Source organism: Acipenser ruthenus, chromosome 12, assembly GCF_902713425.1.
Source record: "Acipenser ruthenus chromosome 12, fAciRut3.2 maternal haplotype, whole genome shotgun sequence".
NCBI classification, from domain to species: Eukaryota; Metazoa; Chordata; class Actinopteri; order Acipenseriformes; family Acipenseridae; genus Acipenser; species Acipenser ruthenus.
The window spans coordinates 34,728,948-34,756,750 of record NC_081200.1 but is presented as its reverse complement, the minus strand read 5'-3'; the positions used below and the strand labels follow the sequence as shown (position 1 = coordinate 34,756,750).

At 37.1% G+C, this 27,803-nt stretch overlaps 1 protein-coding gene across 7 annotated transcripts in view; it reads left to right on the top strand.

Moving 5' to 3' along the window:
* Positions 1-1,712: 1,712 nt before the first annotated feature.
* Positions 1,713-27,803, top strand: part of LOC117417101 (E3 ubiquitin-protein ligase RNF220-like) — a 140,368-nt gene continuing 114,277 nt past the window's right edge. For 3 of the 7 annotated variants that reach the window (XM_059034916.1, XM_059034915.1, XM_059034914.1), the window contains exons 1-2: positions 1,714-2,022; positions 14,915-15,715. In XM_059034916.1, coding sequence (XP_058890899.1) covers positions 15,073-15,715 — 643 coding nt within the window. In that variant the 5' untranslated portion in view covers positions 1,714-2,022; positions 14,915-15,072. Of the gene's footprint in view, positions 2,023-14,914; positions 15,716-27,803 lie in introns of all 7 variants that reach the window. The other 4 variants (XM_034028883.3, XM_059034919.1, XM_059034918.1 and 1 more) reach the window with 3 other exon arrangements.

Below are 27,803 nucleotides of genomic sequence, written 5' to 3'. Positions count from 1 at the left end.
CCATACAGCCCCCTCCGCCGAAGGCCATCCAAGCCATTTATGAGTCAATTCCACACAAACTGTTTCCAGTCGTGTGGAACATGGCCCAGCGAGGCAAAAGCTACATAGATCACTTTGGGTGGTTTGGGTGAAATTGGTTCCTGTTTCTTAACTTGGACTTAAATTTAGTGAACATTTGTCTATTCAAAGGCACTATAATGCTTCAGTATCTGTAAAGATGCTGCCAATTTTGTCTTAATTCAGGCATTTGATGGTCAATTATGGCCTGTCCTGGCTTGGGAGTGCATTCAATTGAAAAATACAGAGCCACTTGGTGACCTGCATTGTCACCGTGGTTTGATGAGTTATTCATGCAAACATCTGACACAGATGCTAACATTTCAATATTGTTTCATTTAAAACACTGTAGCTCTGGGGAGTTTGATTGAATGTTGACATAAAACAGGCAAATAACATGGGACCTGTATGTATTTTATGAAAGTAACTGACACACAAACTGAATTCATTATCAATAAGGGGGATGTCAATATGAATACTGATTGCACTGCTTATTGTTTTTAGTTAGTTGGCTGTGAACAGATGGCACTGAGTTCAGTGTGATCCAGTCCACCACTTAGAACAATGAAAGATTTTAAAGAAATATAGTTGAATTGTTTTAAGTTGAGTATGATATTTTTCATTTTTAGTTTTAAACACTGATATGTTTTCCTTTCAGAAAAAAATGGTGTAAACTTTGTACATTGGGAATTAGTAGATTAGTATATTTGACCCTGCATGCCTGACATACAGTAGTAATCACCCAAACTCAATCTATTTGGAGGCTTTAGCTGCCAATCCTCATGCACTGTCACAAACTGTTCCTTAGTCTAACCCTAACCCTGGCCCTCAAATGCAGGGCTTTGTGTTGATCGAAAATAGCTATTGATTTCAGTGCAATCTTCATAAACAGACTCGAACCACAGGTCAGCACAGAGGATATGGACACTGTTTCTGGGGCTCACATCAGCCAAAGCTCAATCCAAACCAAACATTTGATAAAGAACAGTGGAATAACTATAGGCTCTTACTGACTCAGTTGGGTGGCAGCTTGTCAGACTTTGTCTGATTCACTCAGGAACTTTAAAACATATTTTGGGGATTTTACTTTTTACATCAAAAGTTTTGGAGTCCTTTTCACCTCCCATGTCCAAGAGGTGCAATGCCCTTACTATCCAGCAGGTGGGTGTAATGTATCTGATATCCCCCAGGGAGTAAGAGATGTTGAAATCAGTATGGGATGAAGAGCACAATACTGTATTCCCAGCCATCTGCTGGGCATTGAATACATTACAAGTTTTTTTTAGAATGACAGTACTGCGTATTTAATTGTGGGGGCCAACACCAATGATCGATTATAAGGCAGGAGCTTTCCCGGATGCAAAATGAATATTTAACAGAATGGGATTTTTGAGTGAACTGGGGTTAAAGCTAAGGACTGCAAACCCAGATAATGTTGTTGTTCATTTCTTAAAAAAGGGGTAGTTTAGCGTTTTGTTCTCCACTCCTGTGCAGTGAGAAGATAATATTTTCAATGTTCACAAAGCGACACTGAGATTCCCGAGAGAGAGAGAGAGAGAGAGAGAGAGAGAGAGAGAGAGAGAGAGAGAGAGAGAGAGAGAGAGAGAGAGAGAGAGAGAGAGAGTGGAGTAAGAATGTCAGTCAGTGAGCAGACCTGGCGCTGAGAGGCAGCACTGCACCTTCTATACTGGTAGACAGCACTTCAACCCCCGATACGATCTCCTTTTGCTTCTCAACACAAATTCCTTCTCATCTGTACATGCAACCGACACCATCCTCCAAACACAAGCAGAGGACAACCTCCTCCACGGCAACCTGCTTCTTCCAGCCAAGTGCTCCTATACAACAGTACTCTCCACGCTCCTTCACTGCCGCCGGCACCCAGTCCATCTTCAGTTGAAAAGTGTCTGTTGTGATGCAATAAAAAAGGCGTCTTGAATCTCCAAAGGGATTGTTTTAAACACTGTAAGTACTCCGAAAGCCTTAAGAGGGGTTGTTCTTGATCTACTCTTCAGGCAAGGGAATGTTTTTTTTTTTTTTTTTTTTTTTTTTTTTATCGGCTAACTTTCATTCAAAGTGTTTCTTCCCTGTACTTTGTTAAATGTTAACGAAAACTACGGTTTCTATCTCTCCTTGCATTTTGTTTTAGTTTTGACAACACAGTTTCTATTTATTTATTTATTTACCGTGTCAGCATTGTTGTTTCAATATTAAGGTGGTGTTTTGCTTGCTTTTTAAAATCGTGAAACGCACTTTTGCGTCCTGTGCTGAGTATCACTATGATGTATATCCCGTAAGTACTGAAGCTTTTGGTTATATGTATGTCTACGCATTTTTTTAACTTTTTATTTACAACTTTACGGAGAGCGTGTGTACATTTCAGTTGCCATGGATTTGATGATGTGAAGCTACTTTTTGCCATTTTTCTACATTGCAAATCTTTTTTTTAATTTATTTTTTTACCAAAACTGTTTCAGAAGGGATTTTAATTTATTTTAATTGTTCCTTCTATTTATCATTTTACTAGCTGTTTTGTCACTGATCCCTTGCACATTGTTTACACCTTGCTTTGCTTGCTCCAGTACTTAGTTTCTTTGACAGTACTTTTCTAAACTATATAGCCTACCCTCTACTGGTTTTTTTTTTATTATTATTTTTTTTATTCCAAACTGTATACATTTTTTATTTTGTTTTTCTAACTGTAAAACATAACATTGTTGATATCATAATAATTTGTATAATGATATGTTCTAATATGTAATTTTTCTGAGGAAATATCTTTTCAAATATTGTATTATTTGGTGTTTTTGGTGTGAGCTACAAAACCTCTTGACAGATAAATACTGTGCTAAAATGTACATGTACTATATGTCACACACACATTTATTCTATGAAACATGTTATCGAAAGGTTTGTTTAAAACACTGACGATGTATTTTTCGCTTTGTTTTAACATTACAGTTTGCTGTAAGTAATTCGCCACCTATAGAAAAAGCGATACTATGGTAAAGAAAATTATTATAAAATGATTAATTAAAGGAATAATACAGGCTAGTCTGGGAAAAACACAACACTATTCATTAATGTCAAAAAGTATTTTGGAAATAATAGTAATAATAAAAATAATTATATATATATATATATATATATATATATATATATAATTTCTCAGCTTTTCAAATTTGAAAGCAACAAAAAGCAACAAAAAGATACGTGCGTGTCTTTGAGCTATCTCAAGCAGGTGTCAGTTTTTTAAAAAAAAAATTATTTCATAAGAACAATGGATCTGGAACACAAGTACTTTCTTCATGTAAAGGGAAACACCTGTTTACCGGGTTCTCTTGCAATATAGCATCCTGCTTCAAACGAGCATTTATTTAATATGTGGAATGCTTCCGCTAAACACAGAAAAGTTAAAATACCATTAAAACAAAATGACGTGGCGTGCAAAGTCTTAAGAGATTTACCGTGTAGCATAAAAAGCCACAAAAAAACAAAACATCTCTTGTACAAAAGTGATGTCATTAGGTAATTAAACAATAACGATTATTACATTTTTCAAACTATTTATCGTTTATCACATACTTAGCTAATTGCCCCTTTTTATGAGAGGCATTTATATCAAGTCCACAGTTAACTGTATGGGCCAATATGACAATAATATCCCACCTTTCCGTGTTTCCTGTACATTTGACTTAATTATAACACGGGTTTGTCAAAGTTCACTGCCGTAGCCTCTATGCAACTTTATCCTCTGATTCCTGGACGGAGTTTAATTTGAAATTATTGTAAAACACGTCAGTTTTTATTTGTATAGGCTACTCACATTAAACGGGGTCTAGTTGAAGGGCATAGTTTTTTTTAATGTATGTTATTTTTGTTATAGAATGACATTAACTTCCCCCCCTTTTTTAAATCTGTAAACTACAATTTTATTGTATGCGTTATAATCTTCATCCTATAACACTACATTGCGTAAATATATTGGAATGCATTGCCTATATAAAAAAACGGAGAGAATACAACTTGTACATCACATTTTTTAAACATTTATTTAATTGAAGACTTGTTTAATTGCAGTGCTTTTCTGCCATAATTATTATTTATTTTTATTTTTTTCATGCTATAAAATGTTACAGTGGCATAATTACGCAAAATGTTGCCATGTTGGGTTCCGTTTTAATCAGTTAAATAGGTCAGATGTGTAGTGTATATATATATATATATATATATATATATATATATATATATATATATATATATATATATATAATTAATCAATTACAGTATTCTAACACGCACCTTTTATTTGTTTTGTATTATTATTATTATTATTATTATTATTATTATTATTATTATTATTATTATTATTATTATTACTACTACTACAATTAGTACATTCATAAACATTTAGAAAGAAAGCTTAAAATACATATATAACATAATTTAAAATATATGCATTTTAGCATTTTGATTATGGAACATTTTGCAGAGCATGAGGTATATTTTATTAAGAATCAGGGGAGTGTGCTATTACCTGCACAGCTTTTTCTGCACCAGCACAGTAGATTTTTAAGATGCTGATGCTAAGATAGTAAAAAAAATAACTCACTTTTTTATGGTTATATTTATTTCCTTAAAAAAAAGACAAGATGAAAGACATTTGTAAAACAAATGAATTTAAAATAACTTTATTTAATTCATTTCTTTTTGTAGTGGTATAGTATATTTCATCTCCGGCAAATGGAAAATTGAATTATTGTCTGCAAAGACTGTGGTCACATTGAAACAAATCTGTTAATTGTGAATTATTATTGTGATTCATGGATTAATATACTGACATATGGGATAAACTTTGAAATATGAAAAGGGGCTACAAGGAGCATTATAGAATCATGAGCCAATTAGAAAAGATTTGATACAGATTGAGTTTGCTTTACAGATAACCCAAGGGTGGGAGACAGGAATATTTCAGTTCCTGATTCTTGAAATCAGGGAAGATATCTGTTTTATTTGCAAGTAGAATTTGTGGTTTATGTCCAGCTGTTGTGTCCATCTTTCCTCCTTTGGGCATTTATCATTGTCTCCATTATCTATTTGCTTTATCGCACGATTTCTTAACTACAATGTATTTTTCCAGGATTGATTCCCCATCTGTATATTTAGTGCAATAACAGACACTAACAATTTGGTTTCAAGTTGCCTGATGTGGCTTGGAGAGATAGATAGAAAGAAAGAAAATAGGGAAGAGAAAAGTAACAGATGATTTATTTGGCGGTGTTTCGATTTTCATCCTGAATCCTTCTTTTCTATCCCTTTCAGCAGCGATGTCAGCTGTTATTGCTTCCTATTGATCTCTTTGCAAAGTGAGAAGTGAACTAAAATTAATGTCAATTCCAGTGCCTGGATCAATAGCCAGAGTTATTTTAATCTGGATTTGTGCACGGTGTGGAATTAAAAATCAGAAAGCGAGCAGGCGGAATGAAACACTCACTCCTTTTTGGAGAACAATTTGGGAATTTATCAGAAAGGGAGGTGGTGGGAAAAACCCACCTCAGAACTGAGGAATAATAGGCAGCTATAAAATATATATTTTAGTTAGGGTGGAGTGGCTTACCTTGTTTAGGATCCGGTACATAACCCTAGGTGATAGTTTGACATTGAGAGTATATGAAGTATAGATTTTCATAATTACTAAGGCTTGATGGCCCTTGATCTATATATAAAAAAAAACTGCAACTAATGGTGCATCTAAAGAGAACTTTGAAAAACAACACTCGTTAACGCTGGTGTCCTAATATTGTGACCTGCTAATGAACACTTCACTTAAATCAGATTTGTCATGCAGATGGTGGAAAGCAAAGGTAATTAAAAGAAACGCAACTTCGCTGGTATGAGGCGGAGGAATTCAGATTAGAGAAAAGTAATATGACAGCAGTTACAGCTGGGGGAAAAAAATCATTTTGTACATTAGTGTTATCCTTGATCAATGCGATTGCGGCAGTCAGCTTTGTATCGCCTATAACCATGCTAGTGTTTCAACTGCTTGAAAACCTATCTTGCTCCGGCAGATGCAAATAGCAGTTCCACACTGGAAGGAAAGGGATGTGAGGGCATCTGCTTTACCCAGAGCAGAAATCAGTCAGGCAAATTATCTTGATTTTTTTTTTTTTGTTCAAGCACCTTGTCAAAAGCAAATTTTGGGAGACCGCATTAAAGCCAGTCCCTTCGTGTAGCATAATGTTTAAGATCAACCTGCATGACTTCTTTGTGCAGTTGTGATTGCTTTTTAAACTGTAAAAGCTTTGTTGCATTTTGACTGTATGTGTTTCACGGGTTAGGGTCAGGGATATTGACTCTTTACGTGATTTTACCATCTGTTGAAATAATTTCAAAATAAAAAAGTAAAAACAGAATGAACACATTTTATTAAATGCATGCAATTGAAATGAGACAGTTTGAACCTCGGTCTATGTCATTTTACCATACAATGGGTTGAGGAGGATCGTGTGTATTTTACTGTGATTGTGTACGCTTGCAGAAATATTATAACTTACCATGTTTTTGTTGTACTTTAAAGTATATATATATATATATATATATATATATATATATATATATATATATATATATTACAATTGAATTATTCTTATGATGCTTATTTGAAAGTGTTGCCGATTTATTCATTTCTTTGTGTTTAGTGATAAGCAATAAGAAGCTGTCCGTAAATATGCAATATCTTGTTTTCAATGGAGATGGGGAAGATAACAGGCTTGGATCCACCAGCTTTCTCCCTGTTCAAAATACGGATTGCTGTTAGGAATCGGACGAGGGATAAAACACATCCTCGATTGCTTTTTGAAATCTTTAGCTTTTAATTATTATTTTTATTATCACTATATTATATTGTATTACACTATGCTAAATATAAATAGATGCAGGATTGAGATTCTTCAATTTTGGAAATTACATTTTGAATGTATTCCTGAATAATTGTAGACCATGTAGAAGTTTATTTTTAAATGATGATTTGTCTCTAACTGGTGCACAGGCTGTATTCTCCTATGATTTGGGTGCTGCTCAATGCTATTTATTGTTAAACAGATTTTTTCTGACTTTTGTAATGTGAGTGCTGACAATATGCACCTGGGAGAAAGATTAATTTAAGTTTTTGAAGTGAGGCCCTTCTTATAGAAAGATTTAATAAATTAATATAATTTATACAGGTTGATTAACATATATTAAGAAATGAAACCAGCTCCAGTAGCAAGCTAAAATGCACTTTTGTTAATAGAATATAAAAATATATTTTTTTCACAATAGCATTTTCCACTATGACAGTGTATTTATAAGTTAATGTATATATCAATTTATATAAATTAAATATGAATTAACTAATACACTTACTAGTAAAGAATAATCAATTATTTGGTATGCGTTTGGATATCATCTTGGCAAGCTGCAGCAGTATACAATAATAAGAAATATACAATTTCATTAATGTAAAAAGAGATCATTTAAAAAAATATGTTTTACTTTGAATTGGCAAAACATTTGGAACGGGCTGGGTAGAAACATTTTGGTAGATTTTTAAATAATAGGAAGCTCATGTGATAAACAGGAACATCTCGGGATGTATTCATTATATTTTCATATTTTTTCCTGATTAGCCGCGAGTAGGGACAGCATAGACGGAGCGATTGATACAAGTAGCCATGCCCTTATCTATCAGCCAGCTATAATGCCTCCTGGTAATCTATCAGGTTATTGATAGCTCAGTATGAAAAGGGTGCCCTTTTCAGGGAAACAGAAAGCGACAATGTAACATGCAAATATAGATTTACTGCCAAGGAAAGATACAAAATAAAATATTACATGAAGTTACCTGAAAAAAAGAAGAATTGAAAGCAAACATAATTAAATATGTAGAATTTCAGTGTGTGTGAATATAAGTGTATGTCTTTCACTTCTACTTAGGTGTATAATATAATATAATATAATATAATATAATATAATATAATATAATATAATATAATATAGCTTATTTACAAGGATGTATTCTTAGCAGCACACATTACCAGTAAATAAATACAACACAACTTGGCTTTCCTTGCTTTTCTTCCAATCCCTGGATCAATTACTGTTGTACTGCTTCAAACTAAACAAGTAAAACAGTGCACACTTCCTCATTTCCATGTGCAAACAGTGGGAGGAAAAGACAGGATTTCTTTTAAATCTTTTTTAAAACTCTGCAAGCAAGCGAACTTGTGTTCTCCGAATGTGACAGTAGGGGGAATCACTCCAAGAGGCAGCGGCAGTGGCAGAATATGTGAAGGGTGTTTTACCATAATTAGCAGACAGCCTCGGAAGCTGAAGTGGTCTGTGGTGTTTTATAAGTCTAGCAGGCCAACAAGTTGTTGTGAACAGCTGAAGGGCAGCCTGCCTGTCTTATTGTGCTTATTATCTGTTATTAAAGACCCAGTGGTTAGCCAGAAGAGCCTCCTTGCCAGTGTGATTTGCAATCTAGGGAAACCGCTTTCCCAACGCTGGGGAATGCAGGCTAGAAGCCTGTAGAAATAAAGGGTGGAATTTCACTTTGCCTTTTTTCTCGGAAAATGATCTTCCAAGGCACATTGTCTGCAGTAAAGTGAAGTGGGAGATGGGCTCTGATGACTTCGTGCCAGTAGCAAAGATAGTTTGGACACTGCCTTTTGTTAGCCAGACAGATTTCAAAGAGTAATGGGGAAAGCCATTTGGTTCTACTGTAATACAGATTAAAACACGACTTTTACAGATCTTAATATACACTTCATTCATGCCAGGATTAACCATGTTACAGTACGGTAGCGTACTTTGGTACAAAGATGGGACAAAATGTAAAGAAACAAAGCTGCAACCTCGGATGTGTTACAGTTTAAAAGGGTAGAATTTTAAAGTATATATTTGTTAACAAAAAATATGTGGATTTTTTTTTTATTACATTTTTACATTTTTTTTTCTGTAACATAAATGTTTAAATTACAGATACAGGATTAAACTGAACATTTTCACTGCCACCTTTATTAACATCTGGTTAATGTTGTCAAAATAATGTAAAATGAGTGTGGAAAAACTAAATATGTTATATACAGTAATATATTGAACTTAAAAGAAGCAGTCCTCTTTTCTGTATACATGTTTTTATATGAAACATATACAGTATCATAAATGTGTTCAACATATATGGGGCATGTATGTCCAGTCTGATTCATTTAGTCTTTGCAGGATTTTTTTCCTGTATTTTACAATGCCTGCCAATGAATCACAAAACCCCAACTGTGCATATTTGGCTTTTTCATGGCGGCTGCAAAATAATACTAGATTGTACATTTGGTAGTAGATTTCATTCATCGAGGAGCATCTGAAATGAATTCCCCAGGAAATCTGAACGTTGTAGTCTTGAAATTGTAGTCTTGTACTGTATGTGTACCATGGCTGTACTTGCAATGCATGCTTACTGTATTTCTAGGTGTATTAGCTATTCCTAGGTCTGCCCCTAAGGCAAGCAGCTGTGAATTTTGTGTTTGATGTGGTAACAATGGGCACATACATTGTTTTGGTTTCTAAAAAAGCAGCAACAATAAAATGACATCAATCAGCAAAGCCTTGTGCATGAACTGCATCACGTTTTACAGGTAATGACAGTGTGCATTAGTTACACGACTTTAGAATTGGAAACAGTCACAGGATTTTAGAAGCACCAGGGGTTAAGGCGGTAACAACTGAATGCTTTAAAAACCGTGCAACTTACTTTTTTTTGTCTGTGTGTGAAGGAATTCACTGTGGGGTCAAGTTGTTTTTAATAAAAGGGACAGGCTATCATTTTCTAAGGGGGCTATTACGGCAGCCTTTATAATTGGAAGTAAAGTGCATATTGACCGCTGAATTGGAAACAGCCAAAAAGCAGTGCACATGTACATTAAGTAGTCAGTCAGCCTGGCACATATATTTATTGTTATTATTATTTAGTGATAAATTCACAAAAAAAGCAGGCCCAAAGCAAGTGTCGTTTGTGGGCTAAAAGCTAAAAGGGAAGCACTTGTCTTGGCTTTAAGACTGTGTTTGTCGAAATGTCTGCGTGTGTGTTTAGGGGGGATCAAATAACACTGTCTGGCCTGTTCCTCTGATAAAATGTAAGGGGGCACTTAACCCCTCCTTCGTGGTTGTCAACAATGAGTACATTTACAGACAGGCAATAAAAGGTACAGGAGCTCTGGGCTTGACACATTTTGTACACACTGACATGTTACACTGCTCTTACATTTTGGTTGCACATTATTTCTGCCCTGACAAATAAAAATGCCCACTGACAGCTGTTTTGTTTTATTTTAATGTAACATTTCCACAAACTTTTAACTGTCCTATTTTCAAAGCTTTTATACTCCACTGTAGGATTTATTTCCAAAGTACAGCAATTAAAAATGCAATCAAGTATTTTTACATAGATAATTTTTTAATGTGCGGATGAACACTTAGATCTTTGAGACTTACCAAAATATCTAGCGTGAATAATAGCAATACATTTTATCAACTTTGGGTGACTAATATTTCTTGACAATGTGCTAAGAAATCTGATACAAAATAATGGCAGGCTGTCAACAAATGTTTATTATTCATCCCTCCATGATTCCTAAGAAAGATGCGTTGAATATGGTTTCAAAGACATTGGTTCCCTTTCACTATATGTTATGTTAGCAGATGTCTAGTATCTGCAGATGAAATGTAGCATTTATCTTCGGAATTCAGGAAAAACGTAATAAAAATAGTTATAAAATTAGACAAACGGTTTGACGAGAAGCGATTGTCTTTCATATTATAATGTCAAACAAACCTCAGCTGGCTTGGGGATGTGACATAAAACAAAACAACATGCCTGTCAGTGCTCATCAAGTCTCCTACCAGGCAGACGCGCAGCTATTTTCTATCTCTATAGTGCAAAAGATTTGTGCTTGTTGATACAGAGCTGGGCATAGCCTTTGAAGGGGGAAGAAATGATTACCACATCTGTAGAACACTCAGCGTACTTAAGGTTTTCAGCAACCATAAGGGGATATCGTGTGTCATTTTATTGGATTGTCAGTTTCACACTGACTTGCTGTGTTGATGGTAATGATAATAAAATTGAAATATCTGGGCACTTATTACTGTATTGCCTTGTCTTGCAGCATCACCTGTCTTAGTTATTTTATTTTTCTGTTTCACAAGAGAAAACAAATATATACAGAATATATATATACATATATATATATATACATATATATATATATATATATATATATATATATATACATATATATATATACATATATATATATACATATATATATATATATATATATATATATATATATATATACAGTGATAGAGCACGAGCTAGGTGTTTGTGTTTTGGTGGTGGTTGGCAGCGACGGGGTTAATTCCTGTCCCTGCCAAAAACATGTGAGAATATGGCTGTTCCCAAACTAGATAATTGGTGTCAATTGGGAACAGCCACATACTATAAAAGGTAGCTTCCAGCTCCATTAAAAAAGAGAGATCACCAGGGAGCAGACTTATAAAGAGAAGTGCTGTGTTATGAAGAAAGTTATTGTGTAAAGTTGTATATGAAAAGTGTTTGTATAAGTCTGATAGTTAGGGACTGTTTCAAGTGCAGTTAGGCTCTACGTTTGAGCTAGGCTTTGGTTTTGTTTATTTTTGTGTTGTAAAAATAAAAGTGCACGAAATGCTTCACCGTGCAATTCTTGTGTCTGGGTCTATGTTTTAAAGGGCAAACGAGCCAACTGCGGAGAGGCTACGTATATATATATATTTTTAAATCAAAATGTTATTGAATTTTTAACATTAAGAAAACAAGCAGATCACAGCCAATGTGTGTTATCAATCAAAATGACATTACATAAGCTCTTGTGAGGGCGGTGACAGTCCTTTTGTGGCTTATGAAAAAGGGAAAAGATGAGTGTGTTACTCTTTATACAATGATTAATGAAATTGCTTTTTGCACAGTTTCTAAAGGGAAATATTTTCCATTGAAGCAGCTTGCTTGTTGTTTGTGAGGAAGGCTAATGTGACAGTGTTTCAGTATGCTACAGTATCATGGTCTCGAGGATCCCAAGCGTTCACCTTTCTAACTGTAATAAACATATTACTTTTAGCTTTTATATACAGTTTTCAGCTCTCAGTTAAGCTATGTGTAAAGTAAGGCAAACAACATACTCTAGGCAATTTCGTGCACACGTTGTACATGCTTTTGTGAGTTTGCATGCTTAATCTAAACATAGACAATATAATGATATAATGATAATGATATAATACAGTATTTTATTTATTTATTTCTTAGCAGACGCCCTTATCCAGGGCGACTTACAATTGTTACAAGATATCACATTATACATTATTTCACATATCACATTATTTTTACATACAATTACCCATTTATACAGCTGGGTTTTTACTGGAGCAATCTAGGTAAAGTACCTTGCTCAAGGGTACAGCAGCAGTGTCTCCCACTGGGGATTGAACCCACAACCCTCCGGTCAAGAGTCCAGAGCCCTAACCACTACTCCACACTGCTGTCCAAGTATTGGTCATTCCTCCCACCACGGGAAAAAAAGTATTAAAAAAAAAAAGTACGTTGACAGTGTGCATCTCAGATAAAAGCAATCTTCTCCACAGCACAGCTCCCAAAATACAAGTGTGTTGATAGAAAGGTGAAAGTTTTGGTCCTCTATAATGTTTGTGTTCTTCTTCCACTTGTGTGCTGTTGACAGCTCATCAGCTGTGGAGACACCCACCCCCTATCACATTAGCCTGTGTATTAGAATAAACTGCAGAACCCTTTTCAGGGACTGAGGCACCCACTGTACTGCCTTAATTATAGTACATACATTTATATATACAGTTGTAGTATAGTATAGTTTACATGCTCCTATTGAAACGTATAATTTCTAGAAAAGTATCAAACAAATAATTATAGGAAAAAAATTTTGTAGCAAAAGTTTTGCTTTTGTGGATGAGGAAAAAAAGTTACAAGAAATCGTTCTCTACAATTATTTATTTCAGCATTTTTTTTTTTTTTTGCAAAATTCCAAAAATGCTAATTTAAAAGTATTCATATCTTGACAAGGAAAATGAAATTAATAGCTAGTTGTGGCACCTTTAGCAATAATAACCTCTTTTAAATGATTAGGATATTTGTCAATGAGCTTTTGGCATGATTCCTTAGTGATTTTTGACCATTCTTCAACGCAAAATTGTTCCAGTTCAGTAAAAGGACTTCTCTTGTGCACAACTCATACCAAAGATTCTCAATCGGATTTAGATCGAGACTTTGACTAGGCCATTCCAGAACCTTTATTTTATTCTTCTTTAACCATTCTGCAGTAGATTTTGATATGTTGGAACGTCAAGTTGCACTTTAAACCAAGTTTTGTAGCGAAGGGTTTCAGATTATTAGCCAATATATTTTGGTATGCTATGGAATCCATTTTACCATGTATTGGAACTAAATGTCCTGTGCCATTAGAGGTAAAAACAGCCTCATAGAAGGATATTACCACCTCCATGCTTGACAGTAGGTATGGTGTTCTTTTCTTTGTACGCCTCACCAGACATAACGACTATCAGCGTGACCGATTTTTTTGTTTCATCACTCCACAAAACCTTTGACCAGAACTCATATTCATCATTCAAATGCCATTTTGCAAACTTTAAGTGATTGTCCTTGTGATTTTTTCCTAAGTGGCTTTTTCCTTGGCCTGTGACCATTGAGACCTTCACCATGCAATACTCGACCTATGGTTGAAATGGAAACCCCAGTCCCACTTGCAGCCAATTCACTTTGAATATCTTTGGCAGTCAATCTTCAATTGGTATTAACCTTCCTCACAATTCTTCTACTTGTTCTTGATGAAATAACCTTCTTTCTTCCAGACCAAGGTAGTGTTGTGACAGTACCTTGAGTCATATACTTCTTGATAATAGAACCAATAGTTGAAATTGGGATACTCAAATGCTTGGAAATCTTCTTCTATCCTTCTCCAGCTTTGAGACAATAAATCATTTTCTGCCTAAGATCTTCAGATAGCTCTTTACTTTTTCCCATATTGACTTATTGGTAATGACAGCAATCATCCTATGCCTAACCCTTTTATACTCTCTAAGAAAGTTCACCTAAAATCCAGCATTTTCTAGACTTTTCTAGAATTATCTGCATTATCATATGGAAATTTCTAGCACCTTGTAGACAATACTATCACAGCATCAAAGGTTATGAATACTTTTGAATCATTTTTGGAGTTTTGTTAAAAAAAGAGTTGAAATAAATTATTTCTACAAAAGATTTTTCCTAAAATTCTTTGTTTTCGAGAAGTTTCTAGAAATTATACATTTATATGTATTTTTTTACTTTACTAAGTAGTTAGGACGTTACAGTAATATGATCCCATGAGATACTTCTGTAAGCATCTGGTACCTGGGAAGTTGGTAGGGAAGGAGTTAATGCATTCAGTTCTCTTAATCATATAAAATGTCCTATGTAGATGATGATCAGATATTAAATCTTTATCAGATCCTTACGGGAATCCCATTAAGTTAATGAAATCAGCACATGTGGAAAGAGATTTGTTAGATGGAACAACAGATACAGGATCCACCTGAGAATTACATTGGGATCTTATCTGCAGTTGGTGCACTTATGGTTTGTTACATCTGGGAACTAGGAGCCAAGAGTGCTGTTAGTGTTAATCTTATTTTAAATATATCTTTAAAAAAAAGAAACTAGATACCTAGATTTACCTAGATTTGTTCTTGTTCTTTCCAGGTGGTGACCTCGCAAGAAAGACCTCATAGTGACAGCCCTCTTTGTCTAAACAACCCGAATCGCTGACCACTTCTCCCCTGACCCCCTTTCCCCACTGCCACCAACCAGCCCTCTCACTGGGCCCAATTTCTCCCGTGAGGAAGCCGAGAAGACTCCAGATGGACTTGCACAGGGCCGCCTTCAAGATGGAGAGCTCCTCCTATCTCCCCAACCCCCTGGCCTCGCCTGCACTGATGGTGCTGGCCTCTACTGCTGAAGCCAGCCGCGACGCTTCCATCCCCTGCCAGCAACCACGCCCCTTCGGTGTCCCAGTCTCCATGGACAAGGAGGTCCACATTCCCTTCACCAACGGCTCCTACACCTTCGCCTCCATGTATCACCGACAAGGAGCCGTGCCAGGGGGCTTCCCCAGCCGAGACTTCCCTCCCTCCCTTCTCCACCTCCACCATCAGTTTGCGCCCCCGAACCTGGACTGCTCCCCCATCAGCATGCTTAACCACAGCGGTGTGGGCGCCTTTCGGCCCTTCGCCTCCGTGCCAGACGACCGCGATGGCAGCGGCTATCAGTCTGCTTTCACCCCCGCCAAACGCCTCAAAGGCTGCCTGGAGGCCGACGCTTCTCCCCACCTGCGCTACTCCGACTCTGACGGCAAGGAGTATGACTACGGGGGCGCTCAGATCTCTTCCAGCTCCCCCGGGTCCCTCAAGGCCGCTGAGGATGCTGGGAAGAAGCTGTTTGTGGTCTCGGGCCTCCTGTCCGACCGTGATACCTCCTCCAGCCCTGAGGACCGTCACGAGCGCTGTGAGTACCGTTTATTATCTTTGTTTATTTTTGTGTGTATCTTCCATCTTTCATTTATTGCATGTGGGTACACCTCTGTATTGTTTGAAATGCTTTTGTGAAAAAACAAAAGAAAACCGTGCCTATCTGCACCAGAACTTCATTGTATTTCCGTTCCACTTACCACCCTTATTTATTTTCATATGCAAGCGAACACAACTGAAGCCATCAGTGTAAGTCCCAGGTTTTTTTAATAGAGAAAAATCTGTGTGTCTGAAAAGGAGGTTCTTTCTCTCATGTGGTACCATGAACTCTGCTGGAAAGGGTTTGCCTAATTTTACAAATGAAACTTCCGTTCTATTCTTACCATTTTAGCCACTTACTTTACGATGACATGTTCTTGCACTTATGGCTTCAATTTTTCATATTTTTGATATTGTCTGTTTGACCTCAAGCTTATAAAGTAAGTAAGCTTAGTTATTTTTTAACATGTTTAGCCTTGAAAATCCTAGGTAGAACTCACACAAGAACATAAGAACATAAGAAAAGTTTGTGGACGAGAAAAGGCTGTTTGGCCCATCAATGCTCTGCCCTTGTCAGCACAACATTTACCCCTACTAATGGGATCTAATTTAATAGGAGGCTATTCCATGCATTTATAACTCTGTATAAAAATACACATCACTATTTACTTTTTTACATAATGTGAACAGTACTGCTGAACGTTTTGACAGTATACACCAGTGTGGATGAAATGAGTTTCAACAGTCCACCTAACGGGCATCTCTTTACCACCGCTGCGGAGAAGAAAGAGGGGAAGGAGGTTAAAGCAATAAAACAAGCAATTTCGCTGCTAGATTTTTAAAGCAAAATGCTGAATAATAGCATTACCTTCCCTGGGAAATCGTGATTAGAAATCTGATTAGTCTGCTGAGTTTGGGCCCAGCAGTTTGTGGTGCCAGCAGTGCGGCTCATGACTCTTGAAAGAGCGCCCTGCCGCTGAGCTAAAGGAGCTGTTCTGCTAGCTCAGGTCTATCTTTTACTGTTACACTTGTCCTGGGATTAGGAGTGGGGAATAGAGAAGTTTCCCCGAATTCCTGCTTCACATTCCAGTGTAATTGTACAAGTGGAAAACCTGGATCCGCTGGGAAAACCAGATTTTAAAGGCTTGAGGTTTTTTTTTTTTTCTAATTAGATTAAGCCCCAGGCCCACCATGGGCCCTAATGCAATTGAACTCCCAGCACTTTTATATAAGGGACTTAAATTTGGTTCCCCTTGAGTGACTACCTGACTGGAGACAGTCATGAGAGGAACACTGTGTCCTTTCTTAGAGGTATGAAAAAAAATGAATTCACTGACAAACTTACTGGTATTGTATCTGTATATTTATTTGCTGTTTTTTCTCAGATACCATCTGTTAAAATAGTATTTGCTGAGGTGGGTGATGTGTAATTTTGGAATAACTATATAATTTCTTTTTATAAAATGGGTTGAAGTTTTGTATTTTTAATGCTGATGTTTGCAGTCATTAAATTACCTTGAGATGACCTTGAGATGTCCATCTAGAAATACTGTCTACCGTGTAGCGTAACAATGCAAATAACCAGAACAGCAAATACAAAGCTGGAAAGCTGTTTAAGGTAAAACACAGCGACAAAGCTACCCAGATAACCAGGTTTCATCCTCTGAAAGTGACCCCTGTCTACAGGCTTGAGATACATAGGGTTTGGTAATGTGTTTTCCAAAGGCTGTTTGATGCAGTGTTTGGGGGACCTTGGATTCCACTCATACTGAGACCTTCAAGACCTTTCATTGGAAACAATGAAAACACCTACAAAGTGATTAGAGACCGTTTCAGAATATCTCTGCCTTGTTTGCATGGTTATATTGAGATTAGGACTTATTTCAATGCCCTGTACATTTTTTCTACTGTATTTCTTTTGTTTATTACTGCAAAACATATACGTTAATACATGTTGATTTATACATATATTATATAACCCACAGAGAGAGAGAGAAAGAGAGCCTGAGGTTCTCCTATTAACAGTTACACTGTGTCAGACTCTCACAATGTTTCTGTGTGTGTTGGTGGGTGGATGGCATTTCCCTGCCAAATGTCATGGGAAATGAAAAGTGAGTTTTTCTGGAGCAGACAGGTCAATAACAAGGGTCAGATATTTTTGGACATACGAACATGATCTCTTATTGTTTTTAGTTTGAATGCAGAGTGGGGATGGAATTGAGTAAAATAAAAATAATAAAACAATTCAGGAGGCATGGTGTCAGGGAGAGGAGAGCAGATAAAAGAAGAGATAAATGAAATGAAAAGGAGAGGATGAGTAATCAGCGGTCTTTGAGCTGAAACGCAGACCCCAGCTTCCTTCCTGTGCAGCTGAAATAAAAAAAAAAATCCTTAAAACAACAAAACGTGGACACGAGGGCTTCCTTCCTGCTGTGACCAACCTGCGAGCCGTTTCGGGCTGTCTTCAAAAATTCCATCTGATTTATGGGGAACTGGGAGCCTGGCAGATTATTCCCTGTAGGGCCAGGGACCTGCCAGGGACCCAGCCAATCCACATCATTTAGTAGCGAACAAAATTGTAAATGTAAAAATGCCCCCCCCCCCCAGAAAATAACAGTAACCTATAAAAGTGTGACTTTGACTCAGGGCTCTTACCCTTTTAGAATGATCTAATACTCCTCCTGCAGCCTGTTTCTGATGCACTACACTGCCCCTTTGCAATCCCCCATAATCAATACATTCCATCATTAATCGGTAAGGAACCTGGCACGGAAGGTAACCGCACAAGGAGTTAAAAACCTAAACAGCCTCCTCACAGTTAAAAGATGTTGATCCCACAAGACCCCCCCCCCAGTCTTCACGGTCTGGTGATGGGGTTAAGTTAAGTAAGAGTGTTCTAATAATTAGGTTGCTGCTGGGTGTTTGGCAATGCTTAACCAGATGTTAAAAGGCTTGTCCTATAGAGTCTCTCTCTCTCTCTCTCTCTCTCTCTCTCTCTCTCTCTCTCTCTCGCTCTCTCTCGCTATCCCTATCCCTGGGTCTATCTCCTCTCTCTCACTGTCTTTCTCTGTAACCGCAATACAATATATTGCCTATTTGTAAAATTCCTATTTGTACTTATAATGTATAGGCAGTGCCTCTCATAGGGATTTTCGGGCTCGTAATGCCTGGGCCTGGGACAAAATTCCCGGATGACCCCCCCCCCCCCCCCCCATGGGCGACGTTGTGTATAGGCGACTTCGACTCATATATACACATGTAATACTATCTTGTGCAGGACGATCCTCAGTTTGACAATTCTTGAATCTCTCCCTAGTTTTGTACTTCTTTCCACGGATCCTTCGGCTTTCATTTGCCTGCTGTTGTTTTGGAACCTATCGAAAATGAATTAACATTACCTCAAATGGTCTGGTCTAAAAGCACAGGCCTGTAATGCAGCGGGTGCCGCTGCTAGGTGTTTCACATTTCCAATGCAGTGTAAGTCCGATGTTCAGCTTCAGTACATTTCCAGAGCAGTGTCAGGCCGATGTTCAGCTTCAGTTTCCTTGAATGTGTTAAAAACACTGTTGTTGTGCTGCCGTGCAGATCATGAATTAATGCTTCCTGTCTGGATTTGCTGGATTGGGTTCATGGATTGGATAGGGATTGGTTGAAAGCCTTGGTTATTGGGATGAATTGTAGAATCCAGTACAGTCCTGAAGCCAGGTGGTGGTCAATGTAAAGGGAAAATTAAACAGATTGATAGATAGATTGTTAGACAGTTCAAATGTACTTATTTAATTCTGCTCTTTTGCCAGTCAGAGCAGACAGGGAGGAGTTAGTGCAGAGCCCTGCCTTGTTTCTTTTGTGTGTCTTTTGAGTAAGTAGGACTGGGAGTTCAGTAAATTAATACCACACTGTATCTTTAAGTATCCAAATAGAACTGACCAAACTCTGTGCTGTATTTCTCCAGAGAGTCTGTCTAATGTAGATGTGTTGAAAGACCGCTTCCTCCAAAGCTGCAGAGCTGAGATTTGTAAATGAACTGCTTGCTAACAGGTCCTGGGGTTTCTGCGCTCTGATATCTTCCAAGCAGTCCTTTTCTCTTTGGTGCACTTTTCCAAAATAACAAATGACCTCCTTTTACTGCGTTCAGAGACAGACTACCTCATTAAAGCTTTAATTTATTAAAATTACAGAAGCCATATTTTATTCTTACAAAAAGTATTAAAATACAGGATAAAATGGCCACCAAATGCAGCATATTATATTTTAAGCAGCATTCAACTTTTAAAAAGTACAACATAACAAAACCATATGCTTTAAAAAGGAAATCATGTTGTTTCGAGCAAACAGAACATTTTCATTGCTGACATTGCTGTAAAGTGTAGCCATCTATTTTATCTGTGTTCTTTAACCAATCTATATCTTTCAAAGCTAATTCATTATTTATCTTCTATTTATCTATCTAATCTATCTGTCAGTTCATCTATTGATCCCATCTATCATTTTAAGCTGATATCTCTACCAGACAGCAATCTCTATCTGTCTATCTTTGATTATATTTTCTCTATATTTTTGTTTTAAACACATTAAGGCACAATTCCTCTGTATGAAATACATGTTTTTAATTAGAATTGAAATACTGAAAAGCAGGATAAAGTTGTTTGTTTATTATTATTATTATTATTATTATTATTATTATTATTATTATTATTATTATTATTATTATTATATAATTTCCATCTGTGTGGTGTTTAAACAAATACAATAATACATTATTTTTAATAATTATTGGTAAAGTTGAGGTAGTGTCAAATATAAGAACTACAAAATACATTTATTTAGTTATTACTTATTATGTTATTGTATTATCATTTTATATATATATATATACACACACATACGGTTCATGTAAAAAGTATGCCAAAAAACAAAATCGTATACTGATCATATGCTTAAAGCAAATTTCATAGGTCTACATTGCCTTGAGGGGAGTTGGAGATAAGGACCAGGGTGGTTAATAGTTTTATGTTAGTGGTAGCGAAAGGGGGTCCTTGTTTGTTGTACAGACACCAAGGTGTGAAAGAGATAAGAGCTGGACAATTGTCCTTTAGTGGTGTGTCATTTGTAACACTGACAAGGTGTGAGGAAGGAGGCTGTGAAAAATACTGCCTCCTCGCTCAAATGAAGTGCAGCTGCTGGACGACAGAAAGCTAAGGGGACCCAGACACTGCTGTCGTGCAGCAGATAGAGATAACTACAACCGGCAGTTTTATGTGATTGTAAAAAAAATCATTTTGGGGGTGGGGGGGTGGGGGGGGGAGGCAATGATAGAGGAAACTGTTAAAGTAGGCACTTAACCAGTCTGCAGCCTCCTCCCCTTCCATTAGGACGGGCTGCAGACGTGCTGCTGTTGTGTTCTAACTAGCCTTTTGAAATAATTGAATAAAGTGGCCCATTTGTAAAACTGTGTATGTGCGTGTGTGTGGTGTACAGGCTTTCTGTATGAGAATGTCAACATGTTTTAGATTGTGAACATTTACTAGAGAGAGAAGCAGTTAAGTAATATGAAATCTTGTTTCCCCAGTGTGGGAAATGCATGTGAGCTGCAAACAGGAAACAGTCAGTGAGTTAATGAGAGCAATCAATAGCCTTTTAAACTGGTAATGTGATAATTGCAATCATTAATGTTTACTTGGGTATTCATTAACCGTAAAACATTTTTGTAAGATTTCCTACTCTCTCTTTTTTAATTGCTGTATTTTATTTTTCATTAAATCTTTCCGTTTTTAAAATCAAATTCCGCTATATCAAAACATTAAGAAATATTTCGATGTACTGAAAATAACTATGCATGTTAATTGCCCATTGTTGATCTGAATTTAGTTTTCAAAGGTGACATTTTTTTTTTTTTTTTTTTTTTTTGTCCATTACAATAATTAGCAAAAATTAGAATGGGACCAAATACATGACCTATTTATTTATTACAATAAATTGAAATAACTTTGCTTCTGTCTAGATTATTTTACTTTTTATTTTTATTTCATGTGACCTTTATTTTTGTAGAACATCAGAAAATGCACCGCAGTAGGTAGGTAAAATCTTACCCCCCCCCCCCCCCCCCCGAATAGTTCAAAGATACCCTTTCTGTGAAATTGGGGTCATTTTGATATTTGTCACAGTACACCATTTACCAAAAGGAGAGAAATGGGGAACACTTTAGGATGAAGGTAAATGCTGTATTTGGAAATTACTTCAAATAATGGGAAAGGGTTATTGTACCACAATAAAATAAAATGACAGAAAATAGCTGACAGTGTTTCTTTTTGTTCTGTTCAAACATTTTCCCTAGTACAGCAACAGTTCAATTGGATTTAAATACTGAGGTGCAATTTTTGTCTTTGGTTTACCGTTGCTATTACCGCTGTAGGTGTTTAGTGCTGTGTAGCTTGTCGAATATAGCATCTTACCAGTAAAATGTATGGAATTTGTTACTTCGTTATGGTGGTGTTGCTGGTGGGGGGGGGGGGGGGGGCTTAGCTGGCAAATCTGTCACTTCTCCCAGAACAACCACCCTTACGACCTCCATTCAGAAAGACATTGATTTTTTACTGCTCTTTTAAAAGAGAGAGAAAAGAACTCTGTTGCAAAAGGAGATGTTGTCCAGGGAGCATTCCGAGGATCTGCCTTGTTTCTTCTTTTTTACACTTAACACAGACAATCGAAGGTATCAGACGGATAAATCCTGAACCACTCCTTTTAAGATTACAGAAAAGGAACTCAAATGATATCTTCTGAGAGGCTTAGCGACTGAAGCCGGCTCTTTGTTTTATTTTATATATATATATAGCCCAAAGTATTTTGTTTTATAAATCTGAGACCAGCTGATTGGTGAGGTTCTCAATAGCTCCCCCTTCAACACACCACAGTATGGTTTGTTTTCTTTAAATCCCTCAGTTATTGAGAAAAACAATTAGGCTTCTTCTGAGATAAAGAAATAAAGACATAATCGACGCCTGTAGGCAAATGTGTCTTTGTTTATGAACCTGGTATTGAGCACTCTCATGTTAGTTTGTATTGGTTAAAAAAAGAAAAAAAAACAGGTGTAATAATAATAATAATAATAATAATAGATGTATATTGCTTTTTATTAAATTGTAATACACTGTTTGGGTTATGGGATGGAAGCAGATAGATGCAAGAGTATACGGGAGGACACACTGGAATAGATGATTCCAGAGGTAAAGGGGTTAATGCTTGGAATGAAGACTGGCTGGTTAACTAAACTCGTGTGTGGTCACAGACAGTGATGTGGCTCCCACTGACTGACTGTACAGTCGCTGTCCGTTCTGATAAAGGGGAATTAGCAGTCTGTTACTGTGGCAGGGTTTTGGTTTTTAAACACACACACACTGCATCTATCAATTAAGTTGTGCTGGCCTTATAAAACACTTTGGGTGGTTGCACATTTTAATGGGTCTTAAAAAAACATTATAATGTGCAATCAACTGGGGTTTTAATACCCATTTGTTTTAGCAAGGCCATAATAATAATAATAATAATAATAATAATAATAATAATAATAATAATAATAATAATAATAATAATAATCTGGAAGATCTAGACATAAAAAAATGGTTTTGAAAAATCGTTTCCCACTGGTGTTATTAAATCCTACTAAAATTATTTTGAGATTTAAATGAAGGAATGGTCTTATTGTGCTTTCGAAGTACAGCTCCATAATTTGACCGCTTTTATTGCATCTGATCAAAGCAGGCGCTAATTTAATGGAATTATAAGAATGCTGTAAAATAAAAGTTATTAAAAAGTGTCACTGGTGCTGGGATCCAGGATGATTTATATTTACACTATGAAGCTTCATCATGCCTTACTCTGCCAAATAGCCTTGTGATTAGACTGTAGATGTCTTTGCATTGTGAGGTTACTGAACCCCAGTTTCAGTTTGTCTTTACCTAGAAGCAAGTTTAAAATTAGTATTGTGTCAAAAGCTGAAGGAACCCTGTAATTTGACTGGCTAATGAGCTTTCTCTAATTGGATAATGACCACTGAACTCTGGTATGATTCATTATCCAATGAGTAGACATTGCTGCACCTAGTTCTCTCTGAACAAAGCAGTGTTGACTTGTTGCTTTTAATGGACAAAACAGACACTATACAGAACACAGTGTTTAACTGGGTAGTCTGGTCTCAGAACTAGACAGCCAGAGGAAAACGAGACAGAGGGAGAGCATGTGGGGAATGAAAGGCAGCTGGGATCCTCTTGCAGGGTCTAATCACCGCTGACTCGCACCCTTTCCAGCCTCCCCTCAACGGGCATGTCACCTTGCTCCTCATTAGCTTGTTTTAAAAGTCCTTCACACACAGCAAGCTAGCTCATTTAAACAGGCTGTTAACAAACCTGCACAGAGGGCTGCATTAATCAACTTGGTACTTTTAACATACATATATACAGTATGTATACAGCATAAAGGACCTTAAAATATAGAGGACATAGTATGTCAGACAGGAAGTGCATTATCTTGTTGGAACAAACTCAAAGCTGTTTTATGTCCAGATCTATTGCCTCATCCTTCCACACCTCTGTTATCTATGAATCTGTATCTATATCCATCTATCCTAATTAATTATTTATATATGGCATCTTCCATGTATCTGTCTATCAGATTATCAGATGAGTCTGTCCTATCCATCATTCTCCACTGATATGCAGCTACAATGACTCTTTCCTATATGTTATACATGTGCCTTTGTACCCATACTGTTTACTGTACTTTGAAACCGCTATCTATCTATCTATCTATCTCTATCTATCTATCTATCTATCTATCTGTCTATCTATCTACAGTATCTGTTGTATGTATGCACATTTACATCCTTTATTTAGTGTTTGTATCTTGGTATGCTAATAGGTATATCTAAAATGACAATCAGGCTTTAATATCAGTCATTGCCCAGCCTTGGGTGACTCCTTTCCTTGTGAATACGAAAATTCATCTCTTACCCGTGTTAATATTATTCTGTCAATACACCGTCTGTGATGACCAGGCTGTCTCAACTTAGTATCCTGGTGAGGGCGTCCGTCATCCATCTTCAGAAAAGTGACTGACAAGCTGTCAATAACCTGGCAAAATGCTAATCATGGCATTTAGTGACAGGCTGACAAATTAGAGCTGGGCAGCCTATTGAGGGTTAAAAATGTGTTCACGGCTTCCAAATTGTTTTATGGTGACAGATCAAATTATGCAAGAGCTCAATAGGGAATCACTCAATAGATACATGTGTTCACAGGTGAACCACAGAGATAAGACTGAATAGGCTCGATTTAAAACAGAGACCGACATACAGAAAGACAGACAGACTGATGGATTGTGGATACACAGATCGGCAGATAGATAACTGTAGCATGTGAAGACTGAAATAGTTTTAAAGTTTGCTGAGTGATCAATCCGTCAGTACGGGATAAGCAATGATTGAAATGAGGATAATCAGTATTCTTCAGGTGGGGAGTCTTCCACAGAGGCTTTAGTGTTTAATCATTATCTATTTTGTTTCTGGTGCTCTCAGCCCATTACCTAATAAAAACAACCATGAAGACTAACTATAGGCACCTTGATAAAAAAAAAATCTAGATCTTGGTGCTCTGAGAAGAATGGTTGGATGGTTCGAGCAGTAGATTTATTAAAATAAGGAGGGGAGACAAGAATGCAGCATAAGAAGTAAATAGTTTTATTATATCGGCAACTAAATGTCTTTTTAGTTTTTTTTAACCTGCTTTTCTCTGTCTTACATTACAAGTGCCATCCCTTCCAATCCTTTGTTCTGTTTGCACCAGGGGACAGTGAGTGTATGTGTGTGTTGGGAGGGGGTGCAGTGCAATCTCACTTCTAATTGTTGCCTTGTTCACATCCAAGTAAAGGCAGCCATGTCTGAGTTGCTCTTGTTTTTTAGTGTTTTTCTTTTTTTTTTTTAATTCTGCCTGTCCGTCAATACTCTTATAAATAATTCATTGCACTTTCCTTGATGCATTGTCACTAGGGATGCTCCGTCACCTTTCCTTCTCATTCCCCACCTCGTCAGATAGCCCCCTCACCCCCACTCCCCATCCCCATTCACTCATATCCATAGAGAAATTGAGCCCTGGAGTTACTCAATCTATCAAAATTTGAACAGATTTTATGATTCATTTTCTTATAAATAGTAAAAGCTTGACTATGAAATTAGTTTGCATCTTACACTGTCAGAATGCTTTGTAAAAAATGCCCGTAATTTGAATGCATCGATACAATCTAACCTATTGGATTAATGCTTCAATCCAAGACACTGTGAACAATTATTCATATATTTATATTGAAATGATTTTAATTGGGAGCTTCAAACAGGTGCCTTATGACGTCTGCCTAAAATCAAACCATGCAGTTTTATAGTGGAAGAATATGTTGAAAAATGAAATGGGGAATTTACCCCCATTGGTTGTCATTCGGTTGTTCCTGTGGTACAGGGTTAAACAGTTAGACTTCTTGAGGCGTCTAGCTTAAAAAAAAAGAAAAAAATGAGTTTAAAAGGTGAGTAGCAAGTGCAGTGATTAAACATATACAGTAAGTATGGTTTTGTATGTATGTGTGCATGCGCGGCGGTGTCGGTTTGAGTGAAATGGGCTGTCTGCAGCACTCAGAGCAATCTCAGCTCACGATTAATACGTTTAAAAAAATGTCCCCTCCACTTTCCTAGCCAGCCACAAAAGTGTTATACTTTATTCAGCTGAGCCCCTGCTCTGTTAGTGCAAAATCAGCAGTGGCGCCCTGGCCTATAAAAAAAAGATCAATCAAAGAGCTGGGTGATAAAGTAGAGGCATCAGCAATAGGGAGGATGCTAAATTGAGCAAGCGCTGTTGGGGGGGGGGGGGCAGAGTGGGATTGACCTGGACACCTCCCCCCCCCCCCCCCACATAGAGACAGGCACCTCTAGTTTTTCAATAAACAAAATCCTCCCGTTTGACGGTAAATGCATACTGATAGTGAGCGCAGCATAGAATTTAAAGATACTGTTAAGTGTTGGTACACTTGTGCAACATGTCAAATTCAATTCCTGCCACTTCTCTTTAGAAAATGGTGCAACCAAAACTTGGGTGGGTAATGCTAAGCCAAGGACGAATAGGATAGACGAGGATATGCTGTGTTTTTAACCCACCTTACAATAAGGAGAATAAAAAGTCTATCCAACAATCTGACAACACACATTTGAAAAGATCTAAACAGAGCAAGGCAACCAATTCATAGAATGAGGGAAAAACTACATTAGACCCTAATGGACATTACAAAAACCACCCTCGGACATTGGATCTTCAAGGGAATCTCTTGTATTTGTCCCCAATCCCGCTTGTTCCTTTGCTTGCCATGGGCCTGACTGCCTTCTCCAGCAGCTGCCGGCTGGCTGTGCTCTGAATTAATTCACAGCTTTACTCTCTCGGTGCTCTTGCGATAAATTAATTGTAATGATGACGGCCTTGTTACGAGACCTGTGCCTTGTTTGCTTGTAATCCGAGCGACAGGTTTAGGACTTGAATTATTTAAGACGCCCGGTAATTACATGGGTGTTAGCATATGTAGGGAGAGAGATATGATTCATTCACGAAAAAAAAGAGCAAGAGAGAGAGGCAGGAAGAGAGAGAGAAGAGAGAGAGACAGTAGCGGCACAGTCGTTTGGCAGATAAAATAGGAGCACCGTGTTGCCACAAAATGTTACCCTTATTATACCTCATTAAAGTAAGAGCGAGATAAGGTAACAGAAGCAATGAATAAAATCTATTGCCTTGCATTAACGGTCGCAGAACCAATATCATAGGAAGCCGTAAAAGCTGCCTCCTTCTGGTGCCTGCCTGTGTGTTTGTGCCTGGCAACTGTGCTCCTGGAAGAAAAATGATGTCTCTTTTTTCCAGCCTGCCCCCCCCCCCGGTGTGCCTGAATGAGAGCAGATAGCACAGAACCCCCCTGCGCTAATTAGCCAAGCTTTTAAAGAGAACAAAAAAAGATTTGTACTAGAGAGCGACCAGCAGGACCTGTTAATCTCCACCTATTGTTAGCGC